This window comes from Mustelus asterias, chromosome 23 (assembly GCF_964213995.1).
Source record: "Mustelus asterias chromosome 23, sMusAst1.hap1.1, whole genome shotgun sequence".
Classification (NCBI taxonomy): domain Eukaryota; kingdom Metazoa; phylum Chordata; class Chondrichthyes; order Carcharhiniformes; family Triakidae; genus Mustelus; species Mustelus asterias.
The window spans coordinates 53,368,334-53,383,504 of NC_135823.1; the positions used below are offsets into that span (position 1 = coordinate 53,368,334).

General features: G+C 41.6%; 1 protein-coding gene across 2 annotated transcripts in view; it reads left to right on the forward strand.

Moving 5' to 3' along the window:
• The window catches only part of dnaaf5 (dynein axonemal assembly factor 5), a 117,314-nt gene that overhangs the window by 49,368 nt on the left and 52,775 nt on the right, over nucleotides 1–15,171 (forward strand). For both annotated transcript variants that reach the window (XR_013500689.1, XM_078240642.1), the window contains exon 5: nucleotides 11,991–12,223. Coding sequence is in view for 1 of the 2 variants with exons in the window: in XM_078240642.1 (XP_078096768.1) it covers nucleotides 11,991–12,223 (233 nt within the window). In the remaining variant the exon portion in view is untranslated. The remainder of the gene's footprint in view (nucleotides 1–11,990; nucleotides 12,224–15,171) is intronic.

The window sequence follows — 15,171 nt, forward strand, 5'->3', positions numbered from 1 at the left end:
TTATTGTTAAACACAAAATAAAGTCATTACTGCGTGCTGTACATACACAAGTCCAAACTTTCTTTTTATTTGGACAATTCATCCAAATACATTATAATCCAAATACATTAGAAATTACAATCCAAATACATTATATTTCACAATGATATTATTAAAACTACAAACTGATATAAACACAATGTCATCAGCAAATATACCTTCCTTAATACAGCAGCAAACAACCTCCCTTCCATTGAAAATGACATCAATTGTAAGTTATCTGTTGCCTTCCAGAGTTTTGCCTTCTGAGGTTTCATCAACCGGGACAATAATTCTGCAGACCCTTTCCTGGTTGTCTGCCTTAGAAAGGGCTCAGGTGATGAGATCCAGCAGGGCAGGCAATCGCCGGTTACCAAGAGAACTTGTATTCAACAAACCCCACAGGGAGATCAATTAGTGATTCCTCATGGGGGTTATCAGTTTCTATTTCCTGTCATCTGTAGAGGTGCCAGCATTCAAGATTAAAAGAGCTTTTAAACACTGTAAATAGTAGTTGGTAGTTTAGTGTTTAATGTTGCTTAAAGCTATATGCAAATTTTTAGTAGTTTCATGTATTGATTTTGTTTTTCTCTAACATTAATGCATTTTTCCAATCTAATCAGTCATCCATTCCAATCAATCAACACTCCTGGGTACAGATTGTGTTAGCAATGTATCAACATTACTATGTTCTGTGTAAAACATTGCATGTCATGCCATGTGTGAAGTGTTAATAGCAATGGAGTAACATTGCTATGAGCTTTACTTTTAATTAACTGAACAGATGTGTCTGACGATACCGTAGATGACATCTCCCATCTACAAGACAGCCACTGCATCCTTGAATAATAAATGAAAAAAATTAAAACAAGCGCACGGTAAAGTTGAGTGACAGGTCCTCAGAGAACCATTCCGCCTGCTGTACAATTACTATCCCTTTAACATATTCTTTACTTTCAATGCTTGCAAAAATAAGTGTTATATCCTGAATGATGGAACTTTTCACCCAATAGAGGTAGCTAATACTACTGGAGGTAGGCTTGCACAGACTAGTGTATTAGTTTCTGATTCATCGGTTCAGAATGAATTGACTTGCCCATGTGCTGCAAATTTTAGGAATGTCGGCCTACATGTTTTGTAAGGGTAGATTTGCACAGTTAGTTTACTAAGTTAAACTATTCCTACTTTGTGCTAAGGGTTACAGCGGCAGTACAAATCCAGAGGCAGAAGCCAACCTGGAACATAAATTCAGTACTGTATCAAACCTAGTTTGCAAGTTTTAGTTGAATTCCTGAACACTTTAAAATGCTCTCTTTATAGAGCATGGATTTCCACATCCCCATTGCCATCCTTGCTCCCCAAACAAAATTAATTCATAATTATGGAAAGGACCTCTGCGCATGCATGTGTCCAGACATGGGCAGGACAGTTGTTCCATCTGGGCAGGAACGAAGCAGCATAAAATGGCTGGAACATGAACTGCAGACCAATAACAATAGTGTAATAACAGCCTAAGTACAGCTGCTTGTGCTCACTCAGTATAATCTTGTGCACTGCCTCAAATGTCCATTCTCTGCCTTAGAAATATATATTTTCTTGTATAATCGAAAGGCTGTTTTGGGAAAGAATGTTTTCCTCTTACCAGACTTCTTATAAATTGTAATCATTTAGCCATTCAGAAGTAATATAAAGAAACAGTAGCAAACAGGTTCCTTGAACAGAGAGGAACATGTAGTATTGGCATAAGGCTTTTTTTAAAAAGAACTTCCAATGGTTTGGATGAGTTTCCCACAAAAATAACTTGAGGCATGGAACTTCTGAGGAAGCTCATCTTGTATCCAGAAAAAAATGCTTTGCAATGTGCAAACGGCTTTCAAAGTAAATAAGTTTAGGGTGTGTGTGTAGTGTTCATAACCCAGATGTTTCTCAAATTCTTTGCAACTTTCCAAAGTTTTGGCTCAGACCACAGCCATTTGACTGAATTAATTTGCTTTCTCAACTTTGAAGTGGTGACTAGATCCACTCGTTTTCTGCAGGCCATTTAAATCAATTTCAAAGTTCTCTGTGTAGTTGCAACATGTGTTGAAATATGTTATGAATATTGAGGTACAAGATATCAAAATTTGTCTAGTTTGAGAGGAGTGCATGAGAACCGTGCTGATTGAGCAATTAAACAATTAGGCAGCCGTCCAGAGAACCTGTCTGATGGGCAGCAACAATGTAGGTTGTTCATATTTGAGGCTTTGGGATCATTTGAGATGCATTGTAAACTGAGAATTTGTTTCACAGCTGTGTGTGTGGTAACTTAAGCTCCTGTTTACATGGGCAAATTTGAAGATTAATTAACTCTGAGTGCTTAAAGACTTTTCGAACTTTGTGCAAAGCAATCTTGGCAAAGCAGATATGCTGTAAATTAGTAAAGATGAATGTTGTTAGGTATAATTAAATGCAATTATGGAATGAAAGAGCATTTCTTTTCAAACTCCTCCTGAAAATTATTGCAGCAATGTGCTGCAGCTTTCGGGTGAATTTTATTTCTGTGTCTGGATTTTCTCAGATGAGAGAAGCAGCAGCTTTGGAACACAGTGGCAAAAAGGATGCACACACCTGTGCATGCTATCAGTTAAAGTTCAAACATAGATGCCTCCTCCATTTCTATTTGAATTCATATAAACAAACAACCTGCAACAAGTAGTGCCATTCACAGCCTTAAGAAACACTTCACAGCCAGTGAATTACTTTAAAATGCAATCACTTTAAGAAACAGAGCAACCACTTTGTGCACAGAAAAATCCCATGCATAGAAATAACCAGATCATCTCTTTTTAGTCATGTTGGTTAAGGAATACTGTGAACTGTGCCCCTATGAGACTGACATCTCCCACTTCACACTCGACACTCCTGCACCTTCCTGTCATGGATGCGTTTGATGAAGAATCGTCACCATTTGAGCTCGAGAAGACCATTGATCGTTTAGAAAACAGGCACCCAGCAAGGATGGAATCCCAGCCGAACTGCTCAAGCATTGAAAGTCTCACCTATTGTCGCACCTTTTTGATCTTCTCTGCCAGGAAGTAGGCTCCATTCCACAGGAGATGCATGTTGCATAACTCGCTACACAAAAACAAAGATGACAAAGGGAGACAAGAGCACTACAGGGGCATCTCACTCCTTAGCATCATGCGAAAGGCTTTTGTGAGGCCCATGCTTCTACTTGTACACTGAGGGCACCTGGAAGCACAGTGTGGTTTCCATGTGAACATATCTACTGAAGGCATCACAGAATACCTACAGCGCAGGAGGAGGCTATTTGGCCCATCAAGACTGCACCACCTCTCCAACAGAGCATCTTATCCTGCCCTATCCCTGTAACCCCACTTATTTAGCCCGCTAATCCCCATAACCTACACATCTTGGGACACTAAGGGGTGATTTAGCATGGCCAATCCATCTCACCTGCATATCTTTGGACTATGACCTTCTCCATTTGCCTACAAGAGAAGTGCAGGGAACAGGGTACACCTTTCTACTTGACTATCATAGATCTCACCAAGGCATTCAACGCCATCAGCCAAGCGGCTCTGCACAAGATTTGGGGGGAAATGGCTGCCACTAAAGCTTCTCTGGTTCATCTGCTCCTTCCATGATAACATGCACTGCCCTGTCACATTCAGGATGATGAGGAATAGAGTGAAGTAGGGATGTGGCCTTGCCCCATTCTGTTTGGCCGCCTTCATGTTCCGGACCTTTGCCATCTCTGCAGATTTGGAAGATGCATACCTACTTGCATACTAGGTCTCAAGGGAACATCTATAATCTATCGAGACGGAAAGTAAAGTCAAAACACATCACGTCCTGCTCAGAGAAGACCCTTATGCTGATTATGTTATGTTCAGCACCTGCACAGGATCTCAGACCCATGGTGTGGCTCTCCCATGCCTGTAACTTCTTCTCCCTGACTCTAGGTGTCAAAAAAACTGTGATAATCTGAAAGATGTTGCATCTCCTTGAGCTCGAGAGGACCATTGATCATTTAGAAAACAGAGCGGCACCCAGCAAGGATGGAATCCCAGCCGAACTGCTCAAGCATTGAAAGTCTCACTTATTGTTTCACCTTTTTGATCTTCTCTGCTAGGAAGTAGGCTCCGTTCCACAGGAGATGCATGTTGCATAAGTCACTACACAAAAACAAAGACGACAAAGGGAGACGAGCACTACAGGGGCATCTCACTCCTTAGCATCATGTGAAAGGCTCTCGTGAGGCCCGTGCTTCTACTTGTACACTGAGGGCACCTGGAAGCACAGTGTGGTTTCCATGTGAACATATCTACTGAAGGTATCACAGAATACCTACAGCACAGGAGGAGGCCATTTGGCCCATCAAGACTGCACCACCTCTCCAACAGAGCATCTTATCCAGGCCCACCTCCTGCCCTATCCCTGTAACCCTACCTATTTACCCCTGCTGGAAGTGGTTCGCAAATTTTGCATCCACAGCGAGGGACAATCTGTTTCTGGATGCAGAACCCGATTCATGCAGAAGGAAAGCAATTACCACCTTTTTGTTCACTCACAAAACGTGCAAGTAATAACTGACACTTAGGACCACACTACTTGTCAACTAATATTCAGCACAAACCCATGGACTCCTGCTGTTATCTCAACTACACATCCTTGCACCCTACTTCCTGCAAGGTCACCATTCCATTCTCCCAGTTTCTCTGTTGCATCTGTTTATGATGATGCAACCTTCCACACCGGTGCTTCCAATATATCTTTCTTTTCTCTCAATCAAGGATTCCCATCCAACATGGTTGACTGGGCCCTCCACTGTATATGATCCATTTCACACACCCCTGCTCCTGCCTTCCCTTCCCTCCCAAAACCATGATTGGGTTCCCCTTATCCTCACCTTCCACCCCACCAATCTCCATATTCAACAAATCACCCTCTGCCATTTCTGCCACCTCCAGTGGTGTTGCCACCACCAAACATATCTTGCCCTTCCCTCCCCTTTCAGCATTCCGAAAGGACCATTCCCTCTGTGATACCCTAGTCCTTTTTTCAGTTACCCCTTCCCTGTGGCATCTTCCCATACAAGTGTAGGAAATGCAACACCTGCCCTTTCACCACCTCCCTTCTCACCATCCAAGGCCCCAAACACTAAGTGAAACAACAATTTACTTGTGCTTTTTTTTCAGTTTAGTACATGCCCCCACTAGCTTAAAAACTCATTTCTCTTCTGTTCTGATGAGCGGTCATTGACTGGAAATGTTAACACTGTTTTGCCCCCACTAGCTTAAAAACTCATTTCTCTTCTGTTCTGATGAGCGGTCATTGACTGGAAATGTTAACACTGTTTCTCTCGACAGTCTCTGCCTGATTTGCTGAATATTTCCAGCAATTTGTGTTCTTTCTTAGGATCAAGATGATGCTTTATATGGTATATGCTCTCAGCACCTTGCTGTATGGCTGTGAAAAGTGGACAACTTAGAACTATGAAGAAAAGAAGCTCCGCAATTTTTATCTTTGCTGTTTGCGGTGTGTTATGGGTATTGTCTGGCGGGACAAAATCGGGAATGTCACAGTCCTTTCGAAGGCCTTGGTTTGTTAACACTCATTAAACAGAGGTGGCTTTCTTGGATTGGGTGCATTGCAAGATGGAAGACCATTATATACCCCCCAAGGAGTGTCTTATGGTGAGGTAGCCGGAGCCAAATGACATCCAAAGCTCTGCTTCGAGAATGCTTGTGGACACCTCCTGTATACCGGCATTCACCAACACATTGACCAATGGCTACAGTAGGTTGGCAATGGATGTCAACGCAAATGAAAAATCCACAATGACATCTTGTAGCTTGATGTGCGGCACTTTGTGGAAAAACCTGCTTCTCAAGAATTGGCTTCCAACCATCAGCCAAATGAAGATACCCCATATGAATTGGATTGTCGCTGTGTGTCCATCATCTTTCATAGATGGAAGGATGGTGACAATGGTTGAAGGACAAATGTTGGTCAGAGCACCTGGCGAACTCCTATGCGCCTCTTTGTGTCATGGAGGCTTTTGTGACAATGCCATATCAGTCAATCTGGTGGATTACATTTTGGTATTCAAAATCAGAAGGAAAACATTTATCCAGTCACTCCCTGATGATACTCATTTCAGTACTCCAGCTATTAAACACTCTGCATGTCAGCCAATTACCATATCCAAGACATTCACACTGGTTTGTCCATGTTCAAACATCTGGATCTTAAGATAAAACACTTTCAAAATGCATCCATACATAAATATACATTGAAGTCTTGTATTTCATTGCAACAAAACTGCTCCATCTGGCAAATCATAATCCAACAGCTAATTCCACCCAATTGTGCTAATCATGTCTGATTATCTCTCTCAATCTTTGGGCTGGGAAGAGTCAAATCTGTAAGTAAAATTGCCCTGTTAACCACTTTCAAGGGGGACAATGTAGAGGCGGCACAGTGGTTAGCACTCCTGCCTCACAGCGCCAGAGACTCGGGTTTGTTTCCCGGCTTGGGTCACTGTCTATGTGGAGTCTGCACGTTCTCCCCGTGTCTGAGTGAGTTTCCTCCGGGTGCTCTGGTTTCCTCCCACAGTCTGAAAGACGTGCTGGTTAGGTGCATTGGGCCATGCTAAATTCTCCATCCGTGTACCCGAACAGGCGCCGGAGTGTGGCAACTATGGGATTTTCACAGTAACTTCATTGCAGTATTAATGTAAGCCTACTTGTGACACTAATAAATAAACTTTAAAACTCAATGTTAACAACAATAATATAAATATAGATTACATAAATAGCAAGACAAGCAGATAAAAATCTAAGTGGAATTTAGAATTCGCCTGGGCAGCCAAAACGTATTTACTTATTATTAATATAGTCCATTTCTATTCATTCAAAATCCATCTTTGCTGAGGGGGGAAATCAATTATGCAGCAATTTGAAATATTATCTTTTGGTAAAACAGCATGCGGGATTTTTCTTTTGCGTAATTTCATTTCAACTTCAGCCACTGGAGAGACGCAGATTAATCTATGTCTATTCCATGCTGCAATATTTCAGTGATAATTTCTCCAGAACAAGTTTATTTAGTTAAGCAGCTCGTAAAATTAGATTCCAACTTTGCGTAAGCTCTTTACAATCGCGTGTGACATGACCCCTGAAAACAGGAGAAAATGTCAGGTTTTGTATCTCTTCTCACATCTTTAAATTGACTCCTAATTAATTTCTATAAAATTGTTTAAATCTTCCAAGTTTAACTTTGTTTGTCTTTTTGACCTTTCTTTTCCTTTTGAGGCGCAATTAAGATGAAGGTTTCGCTATGAAGATTGTTGAAACTACTCTTGGTTTTGAATATAGTGTTTTGATATGGCATGTGGTTGTGTGTGTGTTGTGTACTTGTATGTTGGACAAATAACAAGGAATATAGGTATGTGACCCAGTAGTTTTACGCTACAGCTCAAAGTAAAAGATTTTTTTTTTGAACCTTGGGGCAACTTTTGGCTTATAATAATTCTTCATTGACCACCGTGGCCTGCTTTCAAGTTAATGAACCTGGCATTCTAGCCTTTCCATTCTTTGATCAGAGTGACAGCTGTAGAAGGTTAGAGGAAAAGTGAAGTCAGCCCTAGTCCTTAGTTGTAGCCAGGCAATGGAATGATTTTTCATCCAGCACAGCAGTTGTCGCCTTAAGATACAGGTGCAGACAATTAATAGCCAGTCTTTGACAACAGGTAGCTGGGAGGCAAATGGCTGAACTAGTGGACTCAAGTGAAGAATATGTTTAAAAGAATGGTCAGAATCTGAAAATCCTGCCTGAGGACAAAAGGGGAGTGCCTGTTCATATTTTTCTTTCAAGCACTAGTTATTACCTAACCTTTTACCATCTATTGACATGTAATTATACAGTACAATTGTTTTTGTTCAGTTTTTTTTTCTCTTCCTCCCCGCCGTCCCCCCTCCTCTCTCTTTCCCATACTCACTCCAATTGTCAGCACTTTTTTTTCTCTCTGTCTCACTTATCTTCGACACCTTACCAACAATGTGCGCCACTTTCCAACCAGAAAGGCTTAGTGTTCTGCTTGCCCTGCTCTCATCAGTTGCTTGGAGCTATACAGCAGAAACTGAGTTGAAGTTTCCTTGAGGTTATTTCCCCTCTTCCTCATTGATAGTAAAATGGTGCACATCGCTTGAAACTTTGTTAGCAGCAGAGAAGATTGTGGATGCAAGCTTTTATCCTGCTTGGGTCTGACTGTAGTTTAAAGCAGTCTTTAAAATAGTTTCTGCGTTGCAACACTGCATCGGTAAATTAAAAATAGGGAATTATCTGTGGGGAATTGTACAGTCGACAGAACCTAAATTTCAACAATAACTTATACCTTTAACATCCCAAAGCACTTTGCAGGAACATTATAAAACAAAATGTGACACGAGCCATGTAAGGAAACATTTGGTCAGATGGCAAAAATCTTGGTCAATTAGTTAGGTTTGAAGGAAGATCTAGAGAGGAAAGAGAGCTGGAGAAGTTTCGGGTGGGAATTCCAGAGTTTCCGGCCCAGGCAATTGAAGACATGGCCATCAAAGGTGGAGTGATTTAAATTGGCAATGCTTAGAACCCCAGAATGAGAAGAGCACAGATATTTCAGGGGATTTGGGGCCTGGTGGTGGTTACAGAGATAGGGAGGGGTGAGTCCATGGTGAGATTTGAAAGCAAGATCTAAAATGTTAACATCAAGATGTTGCTTGACAGGGAACCAATGTAGGTCTGATAAGCACAGGGAGGCTAGGTGAATGACACTTTGTGCAAGGTAGAATACGGTCAGCAGAGTTTTGAATGAGCCTGAGATTACAAAGGAAAGAATGTGGGAGTTGAGCCAGGGGCGCGTTAAGCTAGTCAAATCTTCAGGCGAAGAAGACATGAGTGAAGGCTTGTGCAGCCGAGAAACTGAGGCAAAGGTGAAGAATGTCAATGTGACAGGACTGGAAATAGGCTGTCTGAGTGATGGCGTGAGGTTGGAAGCTTATCTCTGAGTCATATGTGATACCAAGCATATTTTTTGAGCTGGAAGTTATTTCATACATAATATTAAATAAACTTGCATTTATATCGTGCCTTTCATGACCTTAGGACATCTGAAAGCACTTGGCAGCCAATGGAATGCTTTTGAAGTATTGTCACTCATGTAATGTATAAAACGTGACAACCAGCTTGAGCACAGCGAGATCTTAAAAATAGCAATGTAATAATGATCAGATAATCTGTTTTTGTGATGTTGATTGGGGGATCAATACTGGCTAGGACACCAAGGATAACTTCCCTGTCCTCCCTGAAAATAGTGCCACAGGACCTTTTACATTCACTGGAGAGGAAGAGTGATGCCTCAATTTAATATCTTATCCACTGTGAGCCTCGAACAGTACAGTGCTCCCTCAGTGCTGCATTGGAGTGTCACCCTTGATTCTGATTCGAGTCTCTTGAGTGGGGTTGAACCCATGACCATATAACAAAGAGGTAGAAGTGCTACCACTGAGCTGCAGCTGACAAATTCTTGGAATCGGTCATGATGATAGTATTGCTGAATCCAAGTCGGCTGCAATAGGGTGTTCTGTATTGTCTGTGGACTGCTATTTTGTCCTGGTTCTCAGAATCCTGCCGAATGGTTTGCAGCAGTTTAGTAATTGTAAAGAATGTGTGTTTTGCAACCTGAAATGAAAACACAACACTTGCAAATTGCTTGAGACTAGATCATGTTTTCATTATCCTGTGCAAGAACTTGCTAGGAACTGATAGGATAGCTAGGGAGAACTTTTTCCATTCGTGGGCCAGTCTTGTACAAAGGCACATAACTTGAAATCCAGGCCATTTAGATGAACAGTTAGGAAACATTTGATCACTCAAAGGGCAGTTGGATTGTGAAACACACTTCCACAAAGAAACAGTAACCGGTAGCTTGATTTTAAATCAGTGAATTTTGTTAGGCAAGAGTATGAATGGTTATGGAGGCAAATCAGGGGGCTGGAGATGAGATACAGCTCGGGCATGATCTCATTGAGTAAGGCAGCACGGTGGCACAGTGGTTAGCACTGCTGCCTCACAGTGCCAGGGACTTGGGTTCGATTCCTGGCTTGGGTCACTGTCTGTGCAGAGTCTGCACATTCTCCCCGTGTCTGCGTGGGTTTCCTCAAGGTGTGCCGGTTTCCTCCCATAGTCCGAAAGATGTGCTGGTTAGGTACATTGACAATGCTAAATTCTCCTCAGTGTACGCAAACAAGGCGCCGGAGTGTGGCGACTAGGGGATTTTCACAGTAACTTCATTGCAGTGTTAACGTAAGCCCACTTGTGACACTAATAAATAAATGTTAAACTTTAGTGGAAAAGCCTCGAGGGACTGAATGACCTTTTTCCAAGCAAGTCAGAGGCCATGACTTTTGCAAGTATAAACTTGCAATTTATATTAAATGTTCTTAGTTTCTACTAGAATTTTTAAAAAATCTCTGTTCTTATCAGAATCATTGCAGGAGTTGCTGCCTCCTGGTGTTAAAAACTTGGGATACTTTGAATGTTTTCACAATGCAGAATATTTTTAAAGTTCATTTCAATAATTGTTGTGCATTGGGCTAGGACTTCCTGACTTACCAAAAATCAGACCAGAGTTCTCCTGCTAATTGGTCATTTTTTTTCCACTGTTTTCTATGTGCCACATATTCATCAATTTTCTTTTGTTAATTTATTTGTTCAAGAATAAAGGACATTAGTCATGGCCTTGTGATGAAGTGTCCCTAAATAACAGGAGGCTGCTGGACAGTAATGATCTTGCTGGCAGCTCGTGAATTCAGCTTAGACATGAGTTTGTCTGTGTATTAAAACCATGAATGGTGCGAGGAAAGCTTTCATTGTGTTGCTGTAACTTATAATTACAGAACCGCAAAACATTAAACAGAAGATTCTGCACTGTCTGAGTGCTGTAGTCTGTTATTTGTCATGGAAGGCGAAGAGGTTAAAGCCATTATCGGGTTTGTGGGTGCATGCGCTCCACAATTTAAAACCTCAAAGAATTGCAGGGTTGCTATGCATCTGAAATAAATCACCTATATTTAATCCAGGTGTGTGCTCTGAAGTTTTTCAATTGGAAATTTGTTTATTGCAAAGAAAGAGCTGGTATTTATATAGAGTTAGCACAGCTTCCGTGCCATTCTGCTCTCCGCAAAAGCTCTCAACAGCCAGTGAAGTACTTTTGTAGTGTAGTCAGGGTTGTAATGTAGGAGACATGGCAGTGAAATGATGCAATATCTCTCAAACAGTGACAGAATAATGACCATAATGGGGAGTGAGTTAGCTCAGTTGGCTGGACAACTGGTTCATGATGCAGAGTGGCGCCAGGAGCACGGGTTCAATTCCCATACTGGCTGAGGTTATTCATGAAGCCCTCACTTTCCTCAACCTTGCCCCTCGCCTGAGGTGTGGTGATCCTCGTGGTAAATCCCCACCAGTCAGCTCTCCCCCTCAAAGGAGAGAGAGAGCAGCCTGTGGTCATCTGGAACTATGGTGAATTTGCCTGAATGGCCAAATAATTAGAGATATTGATTGAATGAAAAAATTCTGCTCTTTAAATAATGCCTTTTATATCAACTTGAGGCAGACAGGGCAGGGCCTTGGTTCAAGATCTCGTACTAATGACCGTATAGCAGAGTTGTGTTGGTGAATATTCATTCAACTTTCTTCAAATCTTCAGCCAGTAATGAAAACTTGTGACATATGTTCCATTGGTTTTTGACTTATTTGAGGAGGGTGACTATTATCATTATCTGCTACCTGTACCACCATCCTCCCCACCCACCCTTAAACTTTTCATACAAAGGTTGACCATTATTTTACCCCTGCCTGTTGTAATCTGACGATGAAGTTTAGACTGGATTTAGACTGGATTTTTGTTTTTTTTTTGCTTTTAGCAGAACGCCCTTGTCTTGGATGCCGAGAGCTGGTGTTTCGCAACTTGTCCAAAATTCTGCCCGCCGTTAGCCGAGACATGACCGACTGGGTTCCTGCAACACGGGTTAAAGCATCCCAGCTCTTGATTGTGTTACTGCTCCATGCTGAGGATCACATCACGCAGCACATGGAGCTACTGCTCAGTACCATGTATCGGTCATGTTCAGATGAGGAGACATCTGTGGTTCAGAACGTATGTAGATGTCTTTTACTGCTCTCCCGCATGAGTAATATTTCAGTTAGCATCGATGACGATTTCACACTAAAGTCTTTGACTCCATTTGCAATTGTAAACAACTTTACAAGAATTAGTCTCTAACTGCATGCCACATATCTGTAGAAGCTATTTCTAGTAAAATGTCCAGTGAAAATTCCTGGCACGTAAAACGGGAGGAAAATGCCCCAATTAGTTAGCACAATTGAAGTCATAGAAATCACAGAAACCCTACAGTGCAGAAACTGGCCATTCGGCCCATCAAGTCTGCACCGACCACAATCCCACCCAGGCCCTACTCCCATATCCCTACACATATTACCCGCTAATCCCTCTAACCTACACATCTCAGGACACTAAGGGGCAATTTTAGCATGGCCAATCAACCTAACCTGCACATCTTTGGACTGTGGGAGGAAACCCGGAGCACCCGGAGGAAACCCATGCAGACACGAGGAGAATGTGCAAACTCCACACAGACAGTGACCCAAGCCGGGAATCGAACCCAGGTCCCTGTGAAGCAGCAGTGCTAACCACTATGCTACCGTGCCGCCCCAAGTCCATAGGATAAAATGGACAATAGCAGCACGGATACAAAATTAGTTGAGCAGAAATTTGTTGCGAATGGCTGAGGTACACCGTGAACTTCCTGAAAATTTAGAGCTGGAACCAGTGCTGTTTTTGATAAGCACTATGACTTGAACATGTGGATAGAAGGCACTATTATAAAATTTGCTAATAACTGGAAGCATGGAAGTGTAGTAAGATATTTAGGGAGATAATAATAGACTTCAAAGAGACATAGCCAGGCTGGAGGAATGGCCGGACACCTGGCGAATGAAGTTGGACGCAGAAATGCGTGAGGTAATGGATCTTGGAAAGAATGAGGAGCAACAGCAACCTCAGCATACTGAACGGTAAAACTTATAAAGCGGATGCAAGAACAGAGAGATCTGGGGTGTTTGTGCGCACATTTTAATGGTGGCAGGAGAGACTAACAAAGCAGTTGATAAAGGATATGGAATTCCTGGCTTTTTTTTAAATAGAGGCATAGAATACAAAAGCCAGGAAGCTATACTAAAGTGCCAGTTTGTTCCCAGCTGCAGTAATGTCTCCAATTCTGGGCACCACTTCTAAGGAAGGTGCTTTGGAGATTTACGGGAATGGTTCTGCAGATGTGGGATTACAGTTGCATGGATAAACTGGAACGGTTGGGATTGTTTCCTTAAAGCAGAGAAGGTGAAAAGGAGATTTGAGGGCGGTGTTTACAATCAAGCAAGGTTTAGATAGTATAAATAAAGGGAAACTGTTTTCAGTGACTGTCGGATGGATAACCAGCTGGCACAGATTTAAAGTGATTGGCCAAAGGGCCAGCAATGACACGAGGAAAATCATTTTCACACAAGTGGTTAGGAATGCACTACGTGAGAGGATGGTGAATACAGATTCAATCGTCGTAAAAATAAATTGCATAAATACTTGAAGGGGGAAAATATGCATGGGAAAAGAGCAGGGGAGTGGGATGAAATGGGTTGTACTTTCAAAGAGCCAGTGTGTACTCAAGGGGTTAGATGACCAACACCTCTATTGTACTGTATGGTTAATCAGAATAAGACAACAATAGTTTGTATTTACATATTGCCTAAGATCAGAGTCTTATTAAACAAGCACTTTCACTGAATCCATTATGAAAGATTATAACAAAGAAAATTGAGAAGCGGAAATGTTTAGGAATGGAAATCCAGAATTTAGGATCTAGGTAGCCGGAGGCATGGCCACCAATGGTCAACGAAGGATATCAGGAATTCGGTTTAGAAATGGACATTTTTCATAAGTGTGCCTCCACTTGAAGTATTCATTTTAACATTTTAATTGCTGAGCAACTTGTGATTTGGTTTAATTTGTGCTTTTTTTTCATAAAAACTGTTCTATTTTGTTACGTGCTGGTTAGGTGCATTGGCCTTGCTAAATTCTCCCTTTGTGTACCCAAACAGGCGCCGGAGTGTGACGACTAGGGGATTTTCACAGTAACTTCATTGCAGTGTTAATATAAATCTACTTGTGACACACATAAATTAATAGTTATTTTATAATGCATTTTTTTGGTAAGAACTTTTGTTTTTCCTGCAACCTGGGATGAGAAACACTAACGATAGCAACTGTTGTCCTTTAATGCAGCGTTTGTTTTGCCAATGCTATTGCCGGTGTGGTTTACAGTGACGGGTGTTGGAAAATAAATAAATGGAGTAAACCAGTAGCCATAAGTGCTTGCAGATGTAAATGTTTTGTTTTCCAAGAGCAGCTCCCCAATCGTAAGATGATGCATTTGTTTCCCAGGACTGCCTGTCACTCTGACCCGTTCAGTTCAGTACCCCCATGTTACTGGATAGAGTGGTACAGGGAAATAAGTTGTTGCAACCTACTCGGGAACCATTTCCATGGGGAAAATTCTGTCTTAAAACGCTTTTAACAGTAGAGAGGAACTCTTGTATTCTCGTTCATGGCAGACTTTCATTATGTTGCCATGTCTTACGTTCACAGAGCATCTTGCTTTGCCAGGTTTGTATTCAGTTACATATTGAACTAGCCTGTATAACATTGCTTATACTGCTCTTGTCTGCTGCCATAAACTTGCTTCCTCCTGAGATTTTAAAGGGGATGTCCAAGGTCATTCTTTGGCAAGTACCTAATAGCAAACATGTTATTGAAAAGAAGTAGTGTTTCCTACATGCTTCCATTTGTGGGGGAGGGCAGGGCAGCAGTCCTCCAATCTCCGAGGTAGCAGACAAGGTGTATTAACAGAGATCCTATTGTACAAAACACAATTGATTCCCATGTATATAAATAGTGCTGTGAATAAGTGAGAAATAATAATGATTACATACTCAAAATGGTTTCACTTGAGGGAGTAGTTTTTTTTTTACACG